Below are 23,809 nucleotides of genomic sequence, written 5' to 3'. Positions count from 1 at the left end.
CTAGCTCAAGGCTAGGGCTCTACCACTTGAGCCATAGTATGACTCTGGCCTTTTCTGCTTATGTGGTGCTGAGGAATTGAACCAAGGGCCTCATCCATGCAAAACAAGCACCCTACCACTGAGCTACCTCCATAGCCCTATAAATAAAATATAATTTTAAAGTAATTTGTTGTTAGATAGGTTTGGCTTCATCAGGAATGAGTCAATTATCTTTTAAAGTATGTTTGCATAGAGTCAAACTCCAGTTCTTACTGTGTCTTACAGATCTGTCCTTTGCTAATGATGTCAAGGATTGTCATAGGGATAAACAGAGGGATAAACAACGAATGATACAAGGTTAGTGGTGGACAGGTATTTTTATCCTATGGTATGAAGAAAAAGGCTGAGACAATAGCTCTATATCTGCAAGAGGATGTTGGAGCTAACTTATCTATTAATGCACAAAGAAGATGAAATGCAGAGCTTTGGCTTAGATCATATTCTCTGACATAGCCAGCCTCATCTGCTTTCCCCGACAGTGCCACACATACAAAGTAACATGATACATGAATATTTGTTAATTTGATTTGGTAACTGCATAGAACAACAGAACTACTTACTTTTATAAAAGTTGGTTTCCACAAGATAAGTGAAATGTTCACTTGGCTCAAGTCAGAAGGGATAAGATTGCACGTGATGGTAGCAAGCTTACACGTACTGCAGTCCTGTGTCAATGTGTAGAGGTACATATTAGTATTGTTAACATTGACTCAAACATTCTATATTAAAATACTTCAGATGGTTGTTCCTAAGTTGATGATCAACATATTCCACTTGGAAAGAACACATAAGGTAAAAATCACACTCAGTTTACCAGCAGTGTGCCTCGCTTGAGATCTTCTGATTTTGATATGATTATTTTCTTTCCAGAGTTGATTCCAAGAGGATCCTCAAGACTCTGGGGTCTGCAGATTGCATTCTAAGAAATGAAAACATTTCTCTTATCAGCCATTGCCAAATGTCAACGGAAAACAAATGAGTTCGGTAACACGAAGAAGCTGATATTGACAACCAGTGCCATATGTTAAGATGCGTCTGTGTGCTGTGCAGGATGGAAGAAATTGTGAGGCAGAGGCCATAGCTTTCCATCCTACCCCCTCCAAAAATAATAACTGTTACCACAGCATTGTGAGTTGTGCTGGAGGGTCTTATGGAAAAGAAAGGATGCAAATAGGATTCACTGTTTTATGAGTAGAATCCTCCTTAATCTATTGTTTTCTTCAAAGATTAGCTTGTAAATTCTCATCATACCAAGAGAAAAAAAATTGAAACTCAACTGAAAAGTTAGTTTTTTTCATCAGATGGATTCTTTGAGGGAATTATAGGGAAATTCCAGAGTTTTATTTTTCTCTTGTCCTTAGGAAAACATAAATGATTACAAAATAAGTTTTACTGTAGCTATTTCATGTTTCCAGGAATGCTTTAATTTTTAAACCATTCTTGTTAATATGATTTCAGTGTGCAAAATAATAGGTTTTATTATGACAGTTTCATGCATGCATATAATACATTAATCGTAGAGAATACTTATTGTTTTAAACTGTAGAGAAGAGACAGTTAAATGTCAAAATTGTGCATGCATTAATTGGATACTTACTGTTTTAGCACTAGATAATAATTAACTGGCATAAAATCTTACTGTACAAATACAGGGGGTACAATATTACTATTGTTTACAGTAATTAACCAGCATTCTATTATTTATATGCAGCCATATGTATCTAGGAGTAACTGGGAAGTCTGCAGAATTACTTGACTACCTCAAACAAATTGAAAGTGTATCAAACAGCTGGGTACCAGTGGGCTCATGCCTATAACCCTAACTACTCAGAAGGCTGAGATCTGTGGCTAGTAGTTTGAAGCCAGGCTGGGCAGGAAAGTCCATGAGACTCTTATCTCCAATTAAGCAGCAAAAAGCCTAAAGTGGATTTGTGACTCAAGTGGTTGATTTCAGGTAAAAATTGGTAATTAATAATTTTAATATCTACTCGGATGGGTTGAATATTGATTTCAAAAAGATTTACCCAAGTTGGAACACCCAGAACCTGTGAAATTAATCTCATTTGGAAACAGAATCATTGCAGAGATAATTCAATTAAAGATCAGCAGATGAGAGGATCTTGGGTTTCAAGGGCCCTAAATCCCATGATGAGTGTGCAAAAATGCACAGAGACAGAAGAGGTGAGCACATGGAAATTCAGAGAAGGAGGCCATCTGAAGACAGCGGCAGCGACTGAAATTACGCTGCTAGAAGTCAGGGAGCACTGAGATGCCAGCAGCCGCCAGAAACTAGGAAAGAAGGCATGGAACAAATGCTCCTTAGGTTTCTATGGGAACCAACTGAGTTGACACCTCATTCTGGACCTTTGGCCTTCAGAACTGTGAAGAATGAAGTTCATGAATTATTTATTTTTTGGGGGGGTCCGGTCGTGGGGCCTGAACTCTGGGCCTGGGCGCTGTCCCTCAGCTCTTCAGCTCAAGGCTAGCGCTCTACCACTGGAGCCACAGCGCCACTTCCGGCTTTTTTCTTTTTGCTTATGTGGTGCTGAGGAATCGAACCCAGGGCCTCAGGCAAGCAAGTCAAGCGCTCTACCACTGAGCCACCTTCCCAGCCCCAAGTTCCATGAATTTTAACCACCAATGTTTGGTAATTTGTTATAGCAGTCCTAGAGAATTATTTTACCTACTAAATAACCAGTGGAAGTTATTACTATTTTAAAATTTCCAAATGACCCTCCATGTTACTTAAATCAACCCACCACAAGGGAAGTGCAGAATAAAAGGCTGAATTGTAAAGGAGGAGGTCAACAGAAATGCCATGATTACAATGTGCTGGTGACTCACATCGGAAGAGGACCATCCAGTTGGATACAAGACAGGATAACCATCAGACGTCAAATTGGGGAATGAAACCGACAGCTGAAGTTCTGGCATTGGAAAATGTCCCCTTTTTCTAATCTACAGAGATTTAAAAAAAAAAAAAAGATGAAGAAAAAACATAAACCATTATCCTTCAACAGCTTCCTGTCCACTTTATGAAAGATGTTGGCTTTTAATTCATTAAGTTGTATAAAATTTTGAATTCCCTATATGAACACAGTTTATGACCGTGCCTAGGGAACTGGCTTAATTTAACCAGCAAGAAAATAATTTATTGTTGGTAACGTGTATTACCTATAAATCACATTGTTTTTCCATTCTCCACTCGAATACAGAATAAATGAAAAATCAGAATAAAATCAGAATAAACAGAAAATCAGAATTGAAAAGTTGTCCTGACTCATTATTTTCTTGACATGCCCAACATCTTTTCTAACATAAGAGGGTTTGGGAGAATCTGAAAGGAAGTCCACTTACTGAATCGACATGGAACAATTTAACTTACTTTTGCTTACCTTAGTTCAGTTTGTCATAATTCCCCAAGGTCCTCAATCATCTCTAACCTTGGCTAGATGGGACCTCCTACTACTGCTCATGGAAATCACATAGTGTCTTTTTCCCTTCACAATTTTGTCCTCAAGCAAAGGCTGCTGTCAATGGCTGTTTGATAATTCGATCTGAAGAGTCAGGTTGGTTTACACCTCAATCTCCTTTTGTTTTATCTACTAACAGAGAATCCTCAATATCATAGTCTCCTATCAGTGATGAATGTAAGTTTGTAGGGAACAGTGGACAGGATGAAATCCAGAGAAAACGGAACTCGCTATCCACAAGTCCTTGCCTGCTTGGAAAGAGCAATTGAGTTGGGGTACTGGGTACAGCGGGCTACCCTTATGCCACACAATCATCATCTGCAGGCTCCCAATCCTTTCTAAAGCACCTTTGAAAAATTGTATTAGCTGAGTTGGAAGTCTGATTTTGAGGAAATCCACTACTTACCTAACTAAGCTTGTTAGACTAAAAACTGCTTTGTCTGGAGAAATTCCCTGTGATTGTTGAACATTGAATACATATCTCTTAATCTCAGAATTCTGGGGACTCCTGACCAGCTGTTTCTAACCTTAAATATAAACATGTTTCTTGACTATCTTATAGTAATATGCTCTGGGCTTGTCTAGAATGGCTTTCCAGATAAACTCCACTTGTTTCCTGATAGTCAGACATTATATATTTGCTATGATCATTTTTTCCCTAGTAAAATGGGTTCCAGTCAAAACCATTGTAAACTACTAAAAATAAACAGAAAATATAATGGAGTATAATGAAAGTTTCCATATTCATTTTATAACATTGTATAAAAAACAAAAATTTATGTACTGTGTATAAAATTGATTATGATATAAAAACATGTAGATTCATTAAAAATATGACTGTTAATAGCTAAATAACAACCACTGTATAAAAACATTTGTTGTTAACTATGTGCTACAAGTCATACAAATCATTTTAGTAACATTAATTTCTTGACCTTGTTAATAATCCAAAAAGGTAGATTCCTTTGTCTCTGTTTTATCTATAAGGTAACAATGTCAAAGGAGTGTAAAAACCTTCTAAGATCATACGGCTAGAAAAGTACTGAATCAGGGTTTCTCGTTCCAAAATATACCCTCTATAATATTGCCATACATTGTCTTTCCATTCACTATATGATACTGTCTTCACAGAATATAGAATTTAAGTAACTTCACTTTGTTAAGTTTCTATTTCATGCTCATGTTCAGTTTTTAAAATATTGCAAACAACATTACCAGGAAGGTCACTGAAATCTGAAAGTCACTGGGTGTCACCTAAAGGAAAATTCTTCTAAGTACCACATGCTAGCCAGTTGCAATATTCGAGTTCTGGAAAATTCTTTAATTTTTATTATATCACTCCATAGAGGAGGGGGAATGAGATATTTAATGGTCAAATAAAGAAAAATACTCATAAGAGAATTTTTAAATGATCTGTTTTTGAAATAGTAATAATTATATTTTTAGTGACTTGGTGGTTGTAACCTAGAGCCTTGTATATGGTGGTCAAGCTCTCTGCCATTTGAACTACACTCAGTGGTCTTAATTACTTAAAGTATGTCTTTTTTTGCCGGGGGGGGGGGGGGGTTCCGGTCGTGGGGCCTGAACTCTGGGCCTGGGCGCTGTCTCTCAGCTCTTCAGCTCAAGACTAGCGCTCTACCACTTGAGCCACAGCACCACTTCCGGCTTTTTTCTTTTTGTTTATGTGGTGCTGAGGGATCGAACCCAGGGCCTCAGACATGCAAGGCAAGCATTCTACCACTGAGCAATCTTCCCAGCCCAAAGTATATCTTTCTTAATTATATTAAAAGTAATATAAAGTCTATATCTAGCATTATTAATTACTTAGTTATATAGATTTTTTTCTAGAAAATCATCTTAATTGTTAAGTCTTTTTATAGGGAAATTAGAGACTTGGGTTTTTAAAGTTGATTCAAAGTATAATAATCCTTAAATAAAATATTTTTAAATAGTGATATAGAGATATAGAGATTAAATATTGAAGTGTGTTTCTTAGTGTCAGTTAATGCCTTAATTTAAGAATTTACATATAACTTATTAGAATATTAATATGAAGGAACTTCCTTACCAAGTAGAAAATATTAATTTCACTTCCAATGTCTTCAGTGGAATTAATAACTTCAGGGATTGTCTCATTGGCCGAAATTGAAATATGATATTCACTTGCAGAGCTTAAGAAAATTAAAAGTAAAATGAAAAAAGTGTAACTTTTACTTGATCTCATTCTTTCTTTCTACATACCATGTATACTTAATAGAATTCAAATCAGAGAATTATTTTAACTACATCACTCAAAATTAAATCTTTGAGGAAGAAGAGGATAATTATAAAATTTAGTTCAATAGTAATTGATGCTATTTTGATCCTAAAACACTAGGCTATATGAGGTTTTTTTCTTTTTTTATCATCAAGGTGAGATACAGTGGGGTTTCAGTTACATAAGTAATGAGTACATCTTTTGTCAACCTTGTTACCCCTTCCCTCAATTTTCTTCTACTTCCCCCCTTCCCAGCCCCCTAAGTTGTGCAGATCATTTCCAACATATTGTCTTGTGTCTATCGCTGTTGCATTGGTCCCCCTCGTCCTTTGTCTCACTATTCTTTTGTTCCCTTTCTCTTCCTCAGTTCAAATAAACCTATATACAATACCAGGGTACCAAAATCAACTACAGTAACAACAGAGCATATGCCATAGGGGGAAGAACATACAAAAGAAACAAAAAAATCACATAGTATACTAGAAACAACAACAAAGACAAACTTCTTGTCTCCATGTCTTGGAGTTCATTTCCCTTAGGACCATCTTATATAGTCATGTGTATGCATAGCGATTGAGCTATTCTGCTCATCTGCTAAAATTATCCTAGACATATACTAATTATTGCAAATAAGGGAAACCATTGGACCTATGTTTCTTTGGGTCTGGCTTACTTCACTTAATACGAATTTTTCCAGTTCTTTCCATTTCCTTATGAATGGAGTAGTGTCATTCTTTCTGATGAAAGCATAGAATTCATATATATATATATATATATATATACATATATATATATACACACACACACACACACACACACACATAAATGTGTATATAGAGATAGATATAATCACATTTTTCTTGATCCAATCATATCCTGAGGGGCATCTGGGTTGGTTCCATATCTTAGCTATGGTGAACAATGCTGCAATAAACATAGTTGTACTGGTGGCTTTAATACTATTAACAAGTGAAAAGTTTCTGTAAATTCACTACCATTTACATTCAATGGTAAATCAGAATAAATTTTGACATTTCTGATAGGACTGAACTTTAACAAGGTGTTAAATATGTTTATTTTTTAAAAATTAAAAATCCTGTATTTATTGCTAAACTTAAAAAGTTCAATCTTCTCTGTATAGGAACTTAGTATAACTTAAGAACATAAGTTAAAGGAGCACTTTGGTCAAGAAAAAATGGATTTTAAAATTTTAGCCAGAATTTGATTTCAAGAATTGGAAAACTAAGAAAATAAACTTTGTACTCCTAGAAGTAGATACAGGAAAATATAAAACTGACAGCACTTGTTAAATGCTAAGGAATAGAAGCAATATATATGTTTACAGCCTGCAATCCTCAGTTTTCAGTCTCGTATTAGTAAAGATAGGGGCCACAGAAAATAAATGATAGGTCTGTGTGTTGGTGGCTTATGTCTGTATTCTTTGCTATGTAGGAGGCTGACATCTGAAAATCACAGTCTGGTGCCAGCGTATATGTCTGAGACAAGCGGAAAAGGTCAGATAAGATGATGGTAGGCAAAATGAACCCCAAGATAAGGACTCAAGTGGTTTTTCTTTCTTGCTATTATTTCTAACATATTTATAAGATGATTTTTTTGTTGCTTTGTATATCCCTCCTACACGATATAACCTCTATTATTTACTGTATTTGATGTTGGTATAATTTGGGGAGGGGAATGAAAAAAACAACTTGTTTAAATAGGAATACAGATTGACCCATTGCAACAATGAGATGTACAAGATGCTGTGTCAAAAAACGAACTTTACTATTTAGGTGGGGATGGGGGGTGAGGTGGGTATAGCTGAGGAGGTGGGAGGGAAGGGTTGGTAGGGGAAAAACAAAGGAGGAGGCAACAATATTGGATGAGAAATGTACTTGTTACCTTGCTCATGTAACTGTAAACCCTTTGTACAGTATTTTCACAATAAAAACTTAATTAAAAAAGAAGTTCTTAAGAGAAAGAATGATTTATGAATAGTGAAAGAAATAAATAGATTATGAATAAGAAATGTTTTAATCTGTGTATTCTGTATAGTCAGGCTAATAAGATCCCATGATTGGCAACCAGTGGCCAAGAAATACAGTGGTGATCTCTTGGATAGCTTTGTGTTTTGTAAAGGACTCCTAGGTCTTTGATTTGCATTTGGGTGTGAAGACTAGCTGCTAATGCAATCCAGAATCACTAGCCCCTCATATTTTGAGTTATGTAGTGTATATGTGAGAATTAACCTGGAAGACATATTCCTCAAGGAATGGTGGGCATCATTCCCAGATGTTCTGGCTCAGCTGGCCTGGGTGGGCAGGAAAACTTGCCTCTAATCTATTCTCAGGTGATGGCCTCAGACCACTCATTGGGAAGCATTTGATTAACAGAAAGGCATCGTTTCCTCCTACCTGTAAAACTGTAGTCCAACTTCATATTTTACTGGGATAGAAATATTAACTCCATTATCAAAAAGAGATTCAGCAGGCTCTTCACTGTCACTGAAAACAGACAATGCATTCAAACAATCATTCACCTTGTCTGTTTAGAGACAATTCTAAGCATTCAAAAGAGGTTATATTCACAATTCTTGAATTTTTATTTATTTTTAATTAGGGTGAGTAAGGAAGCAAGAGATAAGCATTACTGAAAATTCCCATGTTGATTCTGATGTGTAGCTACAGTTGAAACCACACTGACCTAACCTCACATTCCTTAGAAGTCTGTGACTGAAATGGTGAGCCCCACTACGCATCACTGCTACATCATCCAGATTACTGTGCTGATGTATATTTACTTGGTTCAAGTTGAGCACCAAGAATTTGTGTTTGGAGCACAAACCATCACAGGCTTTTGCATAGACTTTGTAATAAATGATGACTAAATGGCCAATCAGTGTAAAGCACTTAATATTGTATTTAGAATGTAAGATAACATTAAAAAAGGGTTAGATTTTATTATTATTGTTGTTGTCATACAGATCTCTCTAGCAACTAATTAAATACCTAGCATACAGTGTTACAGAATGGGCACTGAGTACTCTTGATGGCTCTGCTTCTTCCCAAGTACATACAGTAGCCTGCCTGGTGTGAACAACAGGGCAGGGAGTGAAGCATGCTGACTTGGCCATGGGCATAGCTGTGACTGAACTCTGTATGAATGATGGGTAGCATTCTCATTCATCTATCCCACAGTCTAGTATAGTATGTGAAATTAAGCTTCATAACGTGATTTTATTCTTCAAAAACTTTCTAATATGTCCAGTCCTGTTCCACCAAGACCAATTTTCTTTATATTGATGTCCAATATGTAGTATTATATGGTAGAATGCATACTTCTTGTTTACTTCCCATTGGTATCTTCTCTATTCCTTGTTTCAGCTAAAACTGATTACTCCAGATAGGTCAAGATACACAATCGTGTATCTTTTGAGTATTTGCTCATTCTATTTATTTTTCCTGAAAATATTCTACCAAATCCTAAAATCCAACCTTTCTGTGTAACACTATTCATGTTTTAAGGTTATTTTTAATTACATTTTCTTATTAAAGCTTTATGTGTTTCATTGACCAATAAGTACAATTTCATTCTCCACTAATTGAACCTCTGACACATGATTTATATATCTCCAATGGATTTTCCTTATTTTCTTATTATAATAATTTGTATGTTAGTCTAAATCTCCTACTGTAATATTCACCTGTGAGAATTTTTGTGTCTTTAATTATTTTTATATTTCTTATAGTGACTAACACAATACCTTGCCCACAATAGATATCAAATAAATACTTGCTGAGTTAGCTTAAACTGAATATGCAGAAATAATTATCTATGAATTCATTTCTCCTATTTGTTCATTTACTCTCCACTGACTTAATGAGTATAATACGTAGGCACTATGCTAGTTACTGGAAATAAAACAACCAAGATAAGATTTGACCTTTCCTGCAGTGGATCCTTCTACTTAGAAGAAAGTTAACCCATATCTCTATTTCCTTATGAGCCACCTGCTGTTTTTAGTCTACATGTTCTAGGATAACTTTAAGAAGCTTTGGCTGATATGTGTAAAATCTACTATACTACAAAAGATGTCACAAGATTTTAAGTCCATCATCAATTGATCTTGTTGGCTGCCAGTCAAAGTTGTAAGATGAGCTAATTCTGTTGAAATAAAATGGACTTTGGTACATGTAAGTTTTGTGTGATTATATTATGTTCTATACTTTATATAATCAATGCTTTAATACAACTGATTATCTCTATTTAATGAGAATTTCCTTATTTTTGCCCATGACTTATAAGGACGTTTGTTTGAAGTAAAGTGGTACATGGAATTTTTCTGCCAGTAACTCCATAAGGCAACATATCTTAGTTACATGGGAGAAATTCACACAAGGCATATATGTCTTCACACACATAAACCAACCTTGTTGCACTTAAATGAATAGTCACATTTTCCATGAGATATGATGTATTAAACTGAAATAATATTTTGAAAGTTACCTATGAAATAAAAATATATAGCGTTAGTAACAGATAAAATGTTAAACTCTGATTCAAACATTCAGCTTATTTAAATGACTGACCCAAGTTATAAAGTTATTTCAGAAAGATTATCTTACAAAATGCAGCCTCAAGTCAGGAACACAAAGAATTAGATACGACACACAATGGTGCTTTGACCGGTGAATATGGGATATGCTTTGTCTATTACTATGGTCTGAATGTTCCAAGTCCCTTCAGAACTCATGTGCTGAAACTGAATGGCTAATGTTAAGAGGATAAGAGGTTGGGCTTTTCTATAGGAGATTAAATCATGAGGGCCATGTGAATAGGACTCATCAAAGAAACCCTAAAATTCTCCTTTTCCCTTCCGCCATTTAGGATGCAACAAGAAGCAAAGTGATGCTACCAACCACATACTGCATCTGCTATGGTCTTGATCTTGGACTTCTCAGCTCCATAGCTGTGAGAAGTAAATTCCTCACTTACACACTGTTGTGTGATCATGTGACATGATGGTATAAAATGTAAGCACTTTATCAAATAGCATTAGCAAATGTTACCTATACGCCACAGTCCATCATCACAAAAGTACATCTCATTTATTTTATTATATTACCACAGCTTACCAAATCATCATAGTAAACATAATTGTGACATGGTCACAAATGAAGCCTCTTTAATATAGAAAGTTTAAGTACCAACAAGCATTGATATGTATTTATTATAAAATAGAGAAAAATATATTTAGATCCATTAATCTATACTTTAAAAAAAGTGCACGGACCACTGAAGAATAACAATAAGAAAATGATACCGAAGTCTTAGCTATTTAGAAAAAAGTTCAAATTATAATTTCAAAAAGGGAGTTTTGCTTTTGAAGTTTGTATAGTTAAGATAATACTTAGAAAATTAAAAATGTCATGCAAACTCTGTAATATAGGGAGCAGCTTTTTGATAAACCAAACCTGAACATGATCCTGGACTCTTGACAAACAACAGGCAGACCATAACTAAATTATTTACTGAAAGAAGCTTGTCATCTGCAATATTCTAGATCCTGAGAATTACATTCCTTGTTCTCAGAATTAAGTCTTACTTTGTGCAAACCAAAGAATTTTGGAATTTGGACCAGCAAAACAGAAAGTAAAAAAATTTAAAATGAATGACAAATATCTAAAATTTTATCTCTGTAATTAAGTGCTACACAGAGAAGGTCTGATAACCATAGCTCTTGAAATCAATCTAGGCACCATTCTGAGAAGGAATGACTAGAGTCACAAAGAATTGCCTTTTGCATTTTCTTCTCTTTCAAAAGAAAAAATATATTTTAAGAATTGCAAACTCTTCAGATTTTCCCCTTGCTTTGGGATAGTAATCACCATTCTAGTAGAAGCTTTACTTGATGGCTTAAACTATAATATACAAAAGGTGAAATTGTCTCGGTGGCTCAGTAGGCTCCCCTGTCCTGGTCTTTGTTTAACTCCCATGACTAGCATGGCAGGGCAAGTCTTTGAATTCTTGATGAGATTTTGCCTATAGGGAAAATTAGCAGAGAAGTGGGCTTGAAGAAGTTGCTTATTTATATTCACCTGATTCTAAAATGCTTACATTGAAAATCTCCATCCACCAAAAATATTTATTATTTATCCTATGGATAACATAAGAGATTCTTTGACTTAAACTTTTACAAGTAGCAAAAATTGACTGAAGAGAAGAAGAAAGTTAAGAAATGTAGTGAAGGACTAGGCTTTTCTCAAATGGTGTGGGAGGGCTGGATACCCATACGTAAAGCATGAGCTGTACTGTGTTTATACCATATACACACAGTTCCTCAAAATGGATCGGAACTCAAATCACAAAACTCTTTGGAGAAAACATTAAAAAAAGTTGTGTCCTTGGATCAGGCAAAAAAAAAATATTCTTAGATACAAAACCAAAAGCACAATGGCAAAAGGATTAAGTATATGAATTGACAACATCAAAGTCAAATACTTTTGCCCTTCAGAGGAAGATAAGTGACAGAATTTATAGGTCATATACTTGAAAAGAGACTTTAATGTAAAATAACAGGAAACTCTAAAATATAATGATAAAGAAAACCTAATTTAAAATGGGTAAAGGATGGTCACAGACAGTTAACTATTAGGGAGTAAAAAAAAAAAACGTGATTAGTCATCACTTCAAATACACCAGAATAGATGTAATAAAAAAGACTTCAATAATGTGGAGAAACTGGAACCCTAACCATTGCTGGTGGAAATGTAAAGTGGTTTATCCATTTGTCCACTATAAATTTTGTCTTGACTCATGCAGTACTTGGCTTCTGATTGTGTATAAATTTGTTTGAACTGTTATACCCAAATACCTTATGTTGACTAATTTATAAACAACAGAAATTTATTGCTCCAAATTTTAGAGACTGAGAAGTCTAAGATCAAAGGACCAGTAGATTTCGCATCTGATCAAGGTTCTCCTCTACAGATCATGTCTGTTGTGTGACCTCATTTGGGAGAAAAGCAAAGAACCTTCCTTGGTCCTCCTAACCCCAAAGGCCCCATTTCATAGGACTATCACTTTGGGGATTAAGTTTCAACATATGGATTTTAGGGAGACACAAACATTCAGATTATAGCATATTTCAAGTTGCTTTTTTGTTGTTGTTGTTGGTCATGGGACTTGAACTCTGGGCCTGGATGCTGTCCCTGAGCTCTTCATCTCACGGTGAGTACTCTGCCACTTGGGCCACAGCACCACTTCCAGTTTTCTGGTGGTTTATTGGAGATTAGAGTGTCACGGATGTTCTTGACAGGGCTGGCTTTGAACTGTGATCCTCAGATCTCAGCCTCCTGAGTAGCTAGGATTACAGGTGTGAGCTACCAGTGTCTGGCTCAAGTTGCAATTTTTAAAAATGAAACTTTTTCATCTATATGACCCTAAATTATCATCCAAAGGATTTACTATTAGGCCTTGAATGTGTTACATTTTCTAACTATTTGCTTCATGGATTTTATATAATCTTCTCACCATTTCTCCTGTTCTCAGAAAAGGATAGCCAACTTTACATGTGAGATTATGATTGGATTCACAACTGTCTTTTTGGATCCCCTAGAGAGAGAGAGAAAGTAAACAATTAGAGCAGAGAAATGAGAAACGTTTGAACTTATTTTAGAATTTCCCCAGCTGTGCTTTAGGGAATGGCTTTGCCAAGATTTCTCCCTCAGTTTAGATGAAGGAGTCATAACACTCTGGGGACCACCTGTTCCACAGCTTCTGGAAACCTGGAAACATCACTTGAGGGTGCCAAGAAGATGAAGCACACCTCACTGGCTTGCCTAAATACTTGGTTGGAAAAAATGAGACCATTGACGTCACCTACCTCCCAGGCTCGCATAGACGATATGACACAAAACAGTGCTCGGAGAGTCTAGAGCCTAGAGGAGTTTAGTGTAGTGGGTGAGATCAGGGGTCTCACCTGTCACCACCTCACTGCTCTGGGCCTCGTTTTCTATGTCCTTAATCTTAAACATGTCATTGGACATGAGATACACCATTACTCCATAGACCAGTAAGAAGGAAAAACAATGTTGCCACTTAAATAAGTGTGCTATCAACTGGAAAATTCAATTGCAGGAATGTTAACATGTGGAAAAATAGTTTTTCAGGCTTTTGACACACGGTAATATCTAATTTTTAAAAGAACCAGTGAAAATTAAATAGAGGAAATCTTTAAAATAATACCTCACATGTAACGTAACTCAAGAAAGTGTACAGTGGCTCTCAACTGTAATCCTAGCTATTTGGAGGCAAACATTCAGCCAACTAAAAGTTTCATGTGGTGATATGCATGTGTTTTCTTAACTATGTGGGAAGTCTAAATAGGAGGGCTGTGGACCAGTCAAACTGGTTTATACCCCGAGACCCTATTTGAAATAACAGGCAAAAATTATAGATGCCATAGCTTAAGTGGTAGAATCCCTGCCTTGCAAATACAAGGCAATGATTTCAAACCATCACAATTTTCTGTGTAATTATTGTTGTTATTGTTTTTAAAAGTAGAGGAGGTACTGTTGGTTTTATTGTACTGCCTCTCTTCTGAAGTCCTTAGTCAGTCAGAGAGGACATAAGCAATGATTTTGAACATAGTACTTTTTTTTTTTTTTTTACAGATACTTCAACATTACTTTGCACTTATATTTTGCATGGATATAACTACTTCACATTCATAATTAAGATTCTGAGTCCAAAATATGCTATACTACATAAAATAAAATCTATTTACTATATAAAATATGTCTCAGTTTCATGTCTCAAGTGATATCCTGAAAAATGAAAAAATACCAGTGAAAATCTGAATTTATGAGTACTAGATGACAATGTCTTAATACTATTTACACATGCATTCTTTTTTTTTTTTTTGGTCGGTCATGGGGCTTGAACTCTGGGCCTGGGCGCTGTCCCTCAGCTCTTCAGCTCAAGGCGAGCACTCTACCACTTGAGCTACAGTGCCACTTCCTAACACATGCATTCTTTTGCTTTTCTGAGGATTATTAACCCAAGGCCTCATGCAAGCTAGAAAATCACTCTATCATTGAACTGCACCTTCCAACCAGAACTGCTTTTAAAATACAAATCATATATTAGTAGCTCATATATCATATATATATTTATCTATATCTATCTATACCTGTGTATTTACAATTTTAACTTAAGGAGGTTCTTCTAGTGATAAGAATTAAATGCATACTTCAAATTTAGACATACTACTGACTCTAATATAGCACCTTTTACAGATGCATGCTCTTGTCAAATTAAACATTTTAGAGACTTACATTTTTGACAAAATATTTTTAAAAACCCTTCTGCTATGAATCAGTAAAATATAGTCACTTAGAAATATTTTGCCAAAGTAAAAAGTTTGAACACAGCGGGAAAAATATCTTGATTTTTCTGCATGTAATTTATTTTTTCCAGCACACAAGTCTCTGCTCCTGTGTTGAATGTGTTTTATTTTAGTTGTTATATTTTTATTTTCTTAATTCCAGTGTCAATGACTGAATAACTCTGTGAAACATTCAATTTTGACATATTAGCTATCCTTTGCTATCCAGAATCTAAGTAAAGACATATATCTCCAAAGAAATTAAAAAAGCGCTCTCTCTCTCTCTCTCTCTCTCTCTCTCTCTCTCTCTCTCTCTCTCTCTCTCTCTCTCTCTCTCTCTCTCTCTCTCTCTGTCTTTGTCCATTGTGGAGCTGGAACTCTGGGCCTGGGCGCTGTCCCTCAGCTCTTCAGCTCAAGGCTAGCACTCTACCTCTTGAGCCACAATGCCACTTCCAGTTTTCTAGTGGTTAATTGGAGATAAGAGTGTCATGAACTTTCCTGCCTGGGCTGGCTTTGAACTGTGATCCTCAGATCTCAGCCTCCTGAGTAGCTAGGATTACAGGTGTGAGCCACCAGCACTGGGCTTAAATTTTTTTTTAAAGCAATAGCTTCATTGTCATTAAACTAAGTTTGTACAAAATTCATTTTCTTACTCTAAATAAATTCTAAAATAAAAGCAAGTACTTCTGCAATATGACAAGTAGGTTCAATGCTTGTTAGGAGAATAAATAAATGGAAAAGTGCAGCTTTACCTCAATTCCTGAGAAAATGAGATTCGGAGAATACTGCACAATTGTTCTGGTGTTATAGGCACTGTCCCTTTTGTTCCTGACAGTGAGGCTGACATTGAACTTGTCGCTCTGCGACCTGACAACAAGCAGGTCTTTCTCTGTGGTGGTTACAGCCAGGGTGAGGTCTGTGATACATTTTTCCTTGTTTCCACAATCTTTGGCGAAGGGAATCTGAAATGATCGTGTGAAATGTATCTCAAAGTGGAGTTAAGCCTTGTAGAAAATTACCTCTCAATTTGTGTAACGGAAATGGCATAGTATCAAAAAGTCAGTTAAGCAACCTTCAAGAGAATTGATTATACTGCAGTCTGAAGGACTTATGTATTATTCCTGTACTTTATGGAGAGAAAAGGATGCACTTTTACTTGTAGATACTGATTTTTTCTATTCCTTTTAAGAATATAGTTTTCAAGGACATTTTACATTGGCATTATCCTGTGAGAGAATACCAGTTTTTTTTTAAAAAATCCAGGTCAAGTTCTACTTAACTCTCACTATGAGATTTTCAACTGAAAAGAATCAAATACTTGAGAATGTCATGAAGGTCCTTCAGTGAGGTGGGAAGTAGTCAAACTGCATTTGGAAACTTCACTTGTTTCTTCTTGTGAAGCCCCATTATGTAGTTTATCCTAAGCACTATTTCTTTCCTACCTCATTCACTAAATATGTCCCAAGTCCTTTCGCACATCTCTGTGTGTTACCTGAGTTAAAGCAACAGCCTACTAGCTGTTTTCCAGTATCCAGTCTTCCTTCCCTTCCATCATTCTCCTTATTCCAGCTGAAATAATCCTCCAAAAATATACATTTGGGTCCATCACTGAACCGAATTCATACCTTCAGCAGCACTGCACTGCTCTTCAATTTGTTTAGATCATGTGGTGGCAGCAAGATCTGAAAGACTTCACTCCTGCCTCACCTCCAGTCCCACCCTACATCACTCTAACGAGTGTAGTTCAGCTTCGCCAGTGCCTTGGAGGGCCTTCGTCTCCCTTCACCCTTGTTCAATTCCAATGTCACAACTACAGAGAGTTCTTCCTGAGTCCTGAGCCTGGGAAACTGACTCCTGACTCTTCCTGACTCCGGAGCTTGAAACTCTGAAATTCTCCTCCATAGCACAGGACTTACTTAGTGGTTAGTACCTAATTGCTAGCTTAATTCCTAGTTCTCTGTCTGGTATGTATAAGACAATAAAGACATTTGGAAGGTTGAAAGGGAGAGTGAAAGATGGATCCAGAACACGAATTTGTCACTTCTAAGGTTTTCTCTCTTGCTGCCCCACTGTGGCACCCTCTTCCCTCTCTGGCATGGGGCATTAGACTCTGACTTTGAAGCAAGGCTGGGGAAATAAGTTCAGTTCCTTTTCACTCCTCTGTTCTTGGGCTGTGATGTACTCAGAGGCAGCAGACATGATGCTTCTCTCTTTCACTCTTTGAGTTTTATGAAACTAGCTCCCACAAAGGAGTCTGGAGATGGATCTTCCCTACTGATAACCGGTTGGTTGTTCATGGTCCAAATCCAAGGTTAGCATGAGGACACCTTTCACCCCTAGACAGCCCCACAATCTAGTGCTTATTATACAAAGGGGTGGGGTTCATTTCAATTGACCCTGAATTTAGATGAACTAAAGATTGATACCATTTACTATTCCTGTAAGCTTTACAATAGAAGTTAAAAGGATTAAAAGAACAGAAGAGTCTAATTCCTTATACACACATACATAACTGATATAAGAATATATGCTTATGATTTTAGGCATTTTTCCCCTAACACATTCACAAGTTGGCACTGTGAATTTAAACAAAAATCTGACTTACATGTTCATGTACGGAGTTTGGTAGAGAATCATCAAGAACAGGCCCATTTTCTGGATCAGTGAGATTAAAATCCAAAGTTATCCTCACAGAATCCTGGAAATCATGCTTGTCCTAGAAGTTGAAAGATGAAGTATACCATTGGCATTGCCTTCACCCAATATTCGGATCTTACTGTGGCTTCGTTGTGCCTCTGTGAGTCACTGGGACATTCTCATGCATCTAATGTGATAAGCTGCTGTGGGATGGCCTTCCTGCTTGACAGAGGACACCACTGGAAAGCAGAGGGTTCAGGGTATGATCCATTGTCCCACCTCTACCTCCTCAGGGGGGCCTGATGGAATGACAGGACACCCCGAGCTGCTGGCATACACGGCTGTTTCTATCAAGAGCTCAAGCTAAAACTCACTTTTGAAATTTATGTCTCTCAAATTCCGCAGGGAAAATGTTTTTAAGTGAATTGTATTTCAATATAGGATAAATACAGAACTATAATAATTTCAGAATATCAACTGATACACAAATGGTTTAAATATGATTAATAATGTCAGTTATTCCAGCAATGATCATCATTCATCATGATCAAATTTATGAAGGTTAAATACTTTATTGTGCATTATTTTGATAGTCCTGTAAGATGAGTAACTATTATGGTTCTTATTTTACAGATGATACATTCAGACTCTAAGAAAAAAAAATGACCTTACTGAAGTCATTTCGAATGGAAGCTAGAATACAAACTCCACCTCTGTTGCTGGACACATACTAACATGTCCATTACAATCAAAAGGAATTTTTTTAACATCAGTCACCAGACACAGTGTAGACACTGACATTATTTCACATGTGTTTGGTGCCCATTAAGTTTTAAACAGGTTCTAACTCTTAAATGCTCTGTTCTAATGAACTAAGAAGGGATAACTGGTTTTGCTTCTTCCTATTATAAATTGACCTCACTGTGATAGAGTAAACTGAGATGTTTCATGTGGAATACTGACATGAAAATTACTGAGCAGGAATATACCAGATAGGGGCATCTCAGGGTGGTCATTTTCTGTCATTCTTCTGTCCCTAACTGTAAATTTCAAAACATAGAATATAAATACATCAAGAATCCAGAAGTCAGTCAGAGACAGGAATCCCAACATCATGTTCAAGTCTTTTAAGTTTTAGTCTTGGTTACTAAAACCAGCACCCAATTTGGATACATTTTTTGTTATAATTAATATTATACATAGTTAAAAGAAAATGTTTTAAGAAATTCCTGCCTTTGGTTGGGCATACAACCTTCTCTACAGAGAAATCATTAGAGATGAATAATTTGCTTTCTAAACCTCAGTACTCACTAATTTAAAAAGTTGAAGTAGCACAAAGCCCGAGAGGGTAAAAAATAGCAGCTTTTTCTCCCTTAATCTAAAGTCAGAGTACAAGACATATAGTTCAATGGGCCTCAGAAAGAAGATAAGACCGTTTGTCCTCTGGACCATGAATCATTTATCACATTCACTGCTGCTTGAGACCCACAGAATTGCACCAACATATTTAGGTTAAAAGAATACATGAATGAAGAAATGCATAAGCAATAAGACCTCTTGTCAACTGGTGCACTAGGTCTTTCACTGTTCTATGAAATGAATATCTGATACATACAGGGGAAATTTTTCATGGAAATGAAAAATCGGACCTGCAATTTTCTGATAAGCGCGAAAAAAGTCTGTTTTATGGTGTGCACTTTTGAAATCCAACAGAAAGAACTTGATAGACTTGAAATAAGACCTTTATACCAGATGCTTGATTTGGAATGAGGCAGCTACAATATATGATTTACTTGCCAACATGTAGAAGGAGTGCTTAGTACATTCTGAGTCTTGGACTGTGATGTTTCTTTGGATCCTTCTGTCTTGGGTTCCGGAGAAAAAACTTCGTGATATCTGTCTTAATGAATCTAAAGTGACACGGTACTGCATATCTTCAGAGGTATACAAACAAAATATGGAACAAAATTAAAATGAAAGAAACATTAACAGAAATGTTTACTGGGGAGTGATTTTCATATGGTTTAATTTATTAAATTAGCACTGTCGGATAGACAAAGTGATCTTATTATTTTGTATATCGCCATCACTGTAAGGAAGGTATTATTAGCAGCCACAAAAATAACTTTGAACAACTCTGGAGAACTCATCTGTGAATTCACTAAATACTTAATGTTTAATTATAGTAACTTTCAACATGTACTCATACACACATAGTGACATGCACATGTGCATACACATAACTAATTTAGTGACCATGTCTGTGGCTTCCAACATATTTCCTAGTTTAGAAATATTGGAACATTATAAAAATATTGGTTACATATTTCCTTAATTTCAAATATATTTGAATAGAGCTAAAAATAGACTTTCATAGATATTTTTCTATTTTTAAAAGAAAAAGGCAACACCATAGATTATGTTCAAGGCACTATTAACTTCAATAAAGTAAGTATACCACAATAAAAAATAGTCTTGTATTCATATGAAGGCCACAATCCTTATTTCATTGCTTTTTTTAAAATAAAAATTAAATACAACTGATATAGTGTAGCATATGAAAACCTAAATCATTAGTTGACATCCCTGTTTCACTTATCTTCGTCAGAGAATTATGTCAGAGAGTATCTATATGCACATATATAATTTAAGAAAGCAAGATTTTAAGAATTAATGTTTTTTCCCCTCTCTACTTATATTTAGTTGACAGAGGAAATTACTCCTCTCAGTCAAAGCTATGAAGAGCTTTGACTCCAGTGAATTTCAGTGTCATTTAAAAAACTGCCTTACAATGAGAAATACTGAATATAGGATAGGAGGGGAACACACAGGCTGACACATGCACCTGACAACTCCACACCAAGGAAGTCCAACTCTCAAAGAGGAACTAGCCTTCTCAAGGAAAAGTAACTGGAGACAGCAAAGTATTCAGATCTTACACAGTACCAGTGTTCCCCAGGAGGGGGCAGGAGATGGAAGAAGATTTTTGTGAAAATCCACTAGAAGGAAAAATGACACATTTTGATCCTATTTCAAATTGCTATCTCTGAATTACCATATGTATGCATATATAATTTATAATATATATATACAGAACTGTTTTTAATCTTCAGTATTACAAGACAAACATATTTCAATCCCTGTGGCTGAGGAAAATGTAATATCCCACTAGATTTTATCATGCCAGCCAGAGCAAATATATTATCCTTATCACCAAAGTACTTGCTGTAATTATTATGCTTACCAGCTTTGTAAACAGAGTCTTCTTTAGACTTTAGTTTCACATCAAAACATATTGTAGCATTTATACACACTGTTTCCTTTCCCTCCATATGGCAGTTTTTCTTTTGAATATTCACTTTATTAGGTTCAAAGTTCATGGTCACTTTAACCACAGCCACATCTCGAGACCTAGTACCACATAAAAATAGGGATTGCTCACACCTTTTTGCACTGGATGCATGACATCAGCTTGTGAGGGCTATGTTAACTTCTGGAAATGATTTTCCTTTATTTACCATCTTTGGCACAGAGGAGAGACTGTATCTTATGTTCTGAAAACACTCAGGTTATTTTTGAAACTTCATTGGATTCAAAGGCCAAAGATTTAGTTTTGCTTTTAATGGAAAAGAGATGGAACTGAGTTCCCAGAAGCAAACCCAGAATCAAAACTATCTTTTACAGACCTCTGCATTTCCCCCCATTTTGAAACACCTAGAAAACTAGTGGAACCTAGCTAGTTTTTAACTAGAGTGTAATAGTTGTTTGTCTTTGTGAGTTCAATTCTGTCCTTGTTTCTACAAAGAAGAAGCAGTATAATATTTGAGAGTGCATGTTTGTTATTTCATTTGCATGTTATGTTAAATAATGAGTACAGTAGTCACCCTTTATCCATAGTTTTGATTTTCTCAGTTTCAGTGAGATTTATGCTGTCCTTTTAACTCTATAAGAAACTGCTTATGAATATTCTGAGAACATTGTCTTTAATGGCAGTCTGCTATAGTAGCACATAAATATACCAGAACATAAGAATTCCATCACCTCTCATTCTTTACATTAAAAAAAACTAGTTGTTAAATACAGAGCTGTGATTCTGTAAACATTTTATATCTTTATAGTCAATAATTATAACTTTAAATTTTTACCAAGTAAATTCCTTGTGAATAAACAGAACATTTTAAGGTTTGAAATACTTACTGACAAAGACCGTCTACATTCTGACTAGTTTATATCTCATCATCAATGAATGAGCATGGCTGATTTGCTATTTAGTAAAACAGATTCTTCACTCATCAGATTGCCTTGATCAATGTTCACCTTACATAGCCTTTCATGACCCAAGTGGATCTTTATTAGAACTGTGGCTCAATCTAGTATATGTGGCTAAGCTCTCATTATCTTTTTTTATGGTCTCTGCTCATTACCTGTCATCTGTATGCTGTTTCTATCCCTGCTTAAGCACTGCAAAATTTCAACTTTAAATCCCAGAATCCTTGTTGAATTCTCCTGCCAATAGAACCTGGGTTATAAGAGAGACAATTTCTATTGCTATGAATCAAGTCAAGGAACCAAGTCAATTAACACTGAAAGCTGTGTACAACTCAAAGTTAGAGATGTTTGCTTGTTTGTATACTTATTTTTTGAAAAGAAGCCTTCTCTTTCGGTACAATTTCCCCCAAACAATATCTATTTTATTATTAAGTATATAATAGATGACCAAATTAAGAGTCATTCTACTCATCCTTTCCATATAACTTCTGGGTTCTTAAGACTCTGATTTCTCCCAGTTGGTGAAATGGGAAACTTGTATCTCCATGAAGAAGTGAAATAGAAATAGACATATAGTATGGCCAAAGCTCCAATCATACTGTGAGCACTGAAACTATCTGTGAAATGCCATCAAATCAATCACATATTATAAAGTACACACCAGAAGAGGGCAGCACCACCAAGGCCTCCAATAGTCACATCAGTCAGACCATCGTCATTCAAATCCATTTCTCCATGTATAGACTGGCCAAAAAATTTCAGTGTCTTGCCATCCCCACCTGAAGGAATACGCTGTGAGAAATGCCAACAGAGTTTTATGTCAGAATGTCTGTTCAGAATGAATATGACAGGAGACTAGATTGGCTAACAGAAAAAAAAAAAAGATCTTTTAGGAGCCAAGAGGCTCTCCATGTAGAGACAAGAGGAAATATTCAGATATTCCCAGAGGACATTGTTCTGTTAATAGTACAAGGACACCAGAGAAAGGGGAAATAATTGTATAATACCATCCTGTGTAACATCCGAGAGAACTATTATGAGTAACTGTCTCTGCTTTCTAGTTACTTCTCAATTCTATGACATAGAGCTATTTAAACATTCTGCAAACTTTGGGACCAGATCATGTAAGCAAGCAATTGGGGAAATAGAAGAGTGGAGAGGAGTTCATTTGCTAGGTGAAAGGAGTAAACATGGATTCACTGAACTTTGTGACTAGGTATAATCACTCTGTCAACTACACTGCATTAAATACATTTTCCAATATGCAATCTTCTTCACTGTGGGTCAAAAGTGTCTTGAAAGTTACAGTCAAAATAGCTCTAGCTTTACTCATACCTCTTACCCACTCATATCTATACACATGTAGGGGAGACAGGGGAATATGGAGTTCTTGGGGGATACTCTGAGCATATAACCTTGCATGGTATGTGTGATGTCTGCACCTCTTGACTCAGTGTTGGTGCCAGCTGATATTGTTTTGATAGAACCTGACATCAAGAAGAACAGACTGACAGAAACTCCTATATCTGGAGTACTCTCATCATCTTGATTTTCTCTTAAATAACATAAAAGAAAACACCAAATCAGACTGGCCAAATGGAAATAATTCTCATGTTTTAAATTTTGTGTCTCTTTAGGAATTATGGTCACTTTTTTCCAGTGGGAGACAGAGAGAGAGAGAGAGAGAGAGAGAGAGAGAGAGAGAGAGAGAGAGAGAGAGAGAGAGAGAGAGAGAGAGAGAGAGAG

At 35.9% G+C, this 23,809-nt stretch overlaps 1 protein-coding gene across 1 annotated transcript in view; it reads right to left on the bottom strand.

The window, feature by feature from the left end:
* The window catches only part of Itga1 (integrin subunit alpha 1), a 148,835-nt gene that overhangs the window by 8,286 nt on the left and 116,740 nt on the right, over positions 1-23,809 (bottom strand). Inside the window, exons 15-26 of the mRNA XM_070041152.1 lie at positions 22,725-22,855; positions 21,039-21,205; positions 19,592-19,728; positions 17,763-17,873; positions 15,910-16,119; positions 13,303-13,383; positions 10,199-10,275; positions 8,184-8,273; positions 5,581-5,683; positions 2,884-2,997; positions 854-958; positions 600-704 (exon numbers count right to left, since the gene is read on the bottom strand). Of these exons, the coding sequence (XP_069897253.1) occupies positions 600-704; positions 854-958; positions 2,884-2,997; positions 5,581-5,683; positions 8,184-8,273; positions 10,199-10,275; positions 13,303-13,383; positions 15,910-16,119; positions 17,763-17,873; positions 19,592-19,728; positions 21,039-21,205; positions 22,725-22,855 (1,431 nt within the window). The remainder of the gene's footprint in view (positions 1-599; positions 705-853; positions 959-2,883; positions 2,998-5,580; positions 5,684-8,183; positions 8,274-10,198; positions 10,276-13,302; positions 13,384-15,909; positions 16,120-17,762; positions 17,874-19,591; positions 19,729-21,038; positions 21,206-22,724; positions 22,856-23,809) is intronic.

Source organism: Dipodomys merriami, unplaced genomic scaffold, assembly GCF_024711535.1.
Source record: "Dipodomys merriami isolate MVZ:Mamm:240054 unplaced genomic scaffold, mDipMer1.0.p SCAF_30, whole genome shotgun sequence".
Lineage (NCBI taxonomy): Eukaryota > Metazoa > Chordata > Mammalia > Rodentia > Heteromyidae > Dipodomys > Dipodomys merriami.
This window is presented reverse-complemented; position numbering and strand designations above follow the sequence as displayed.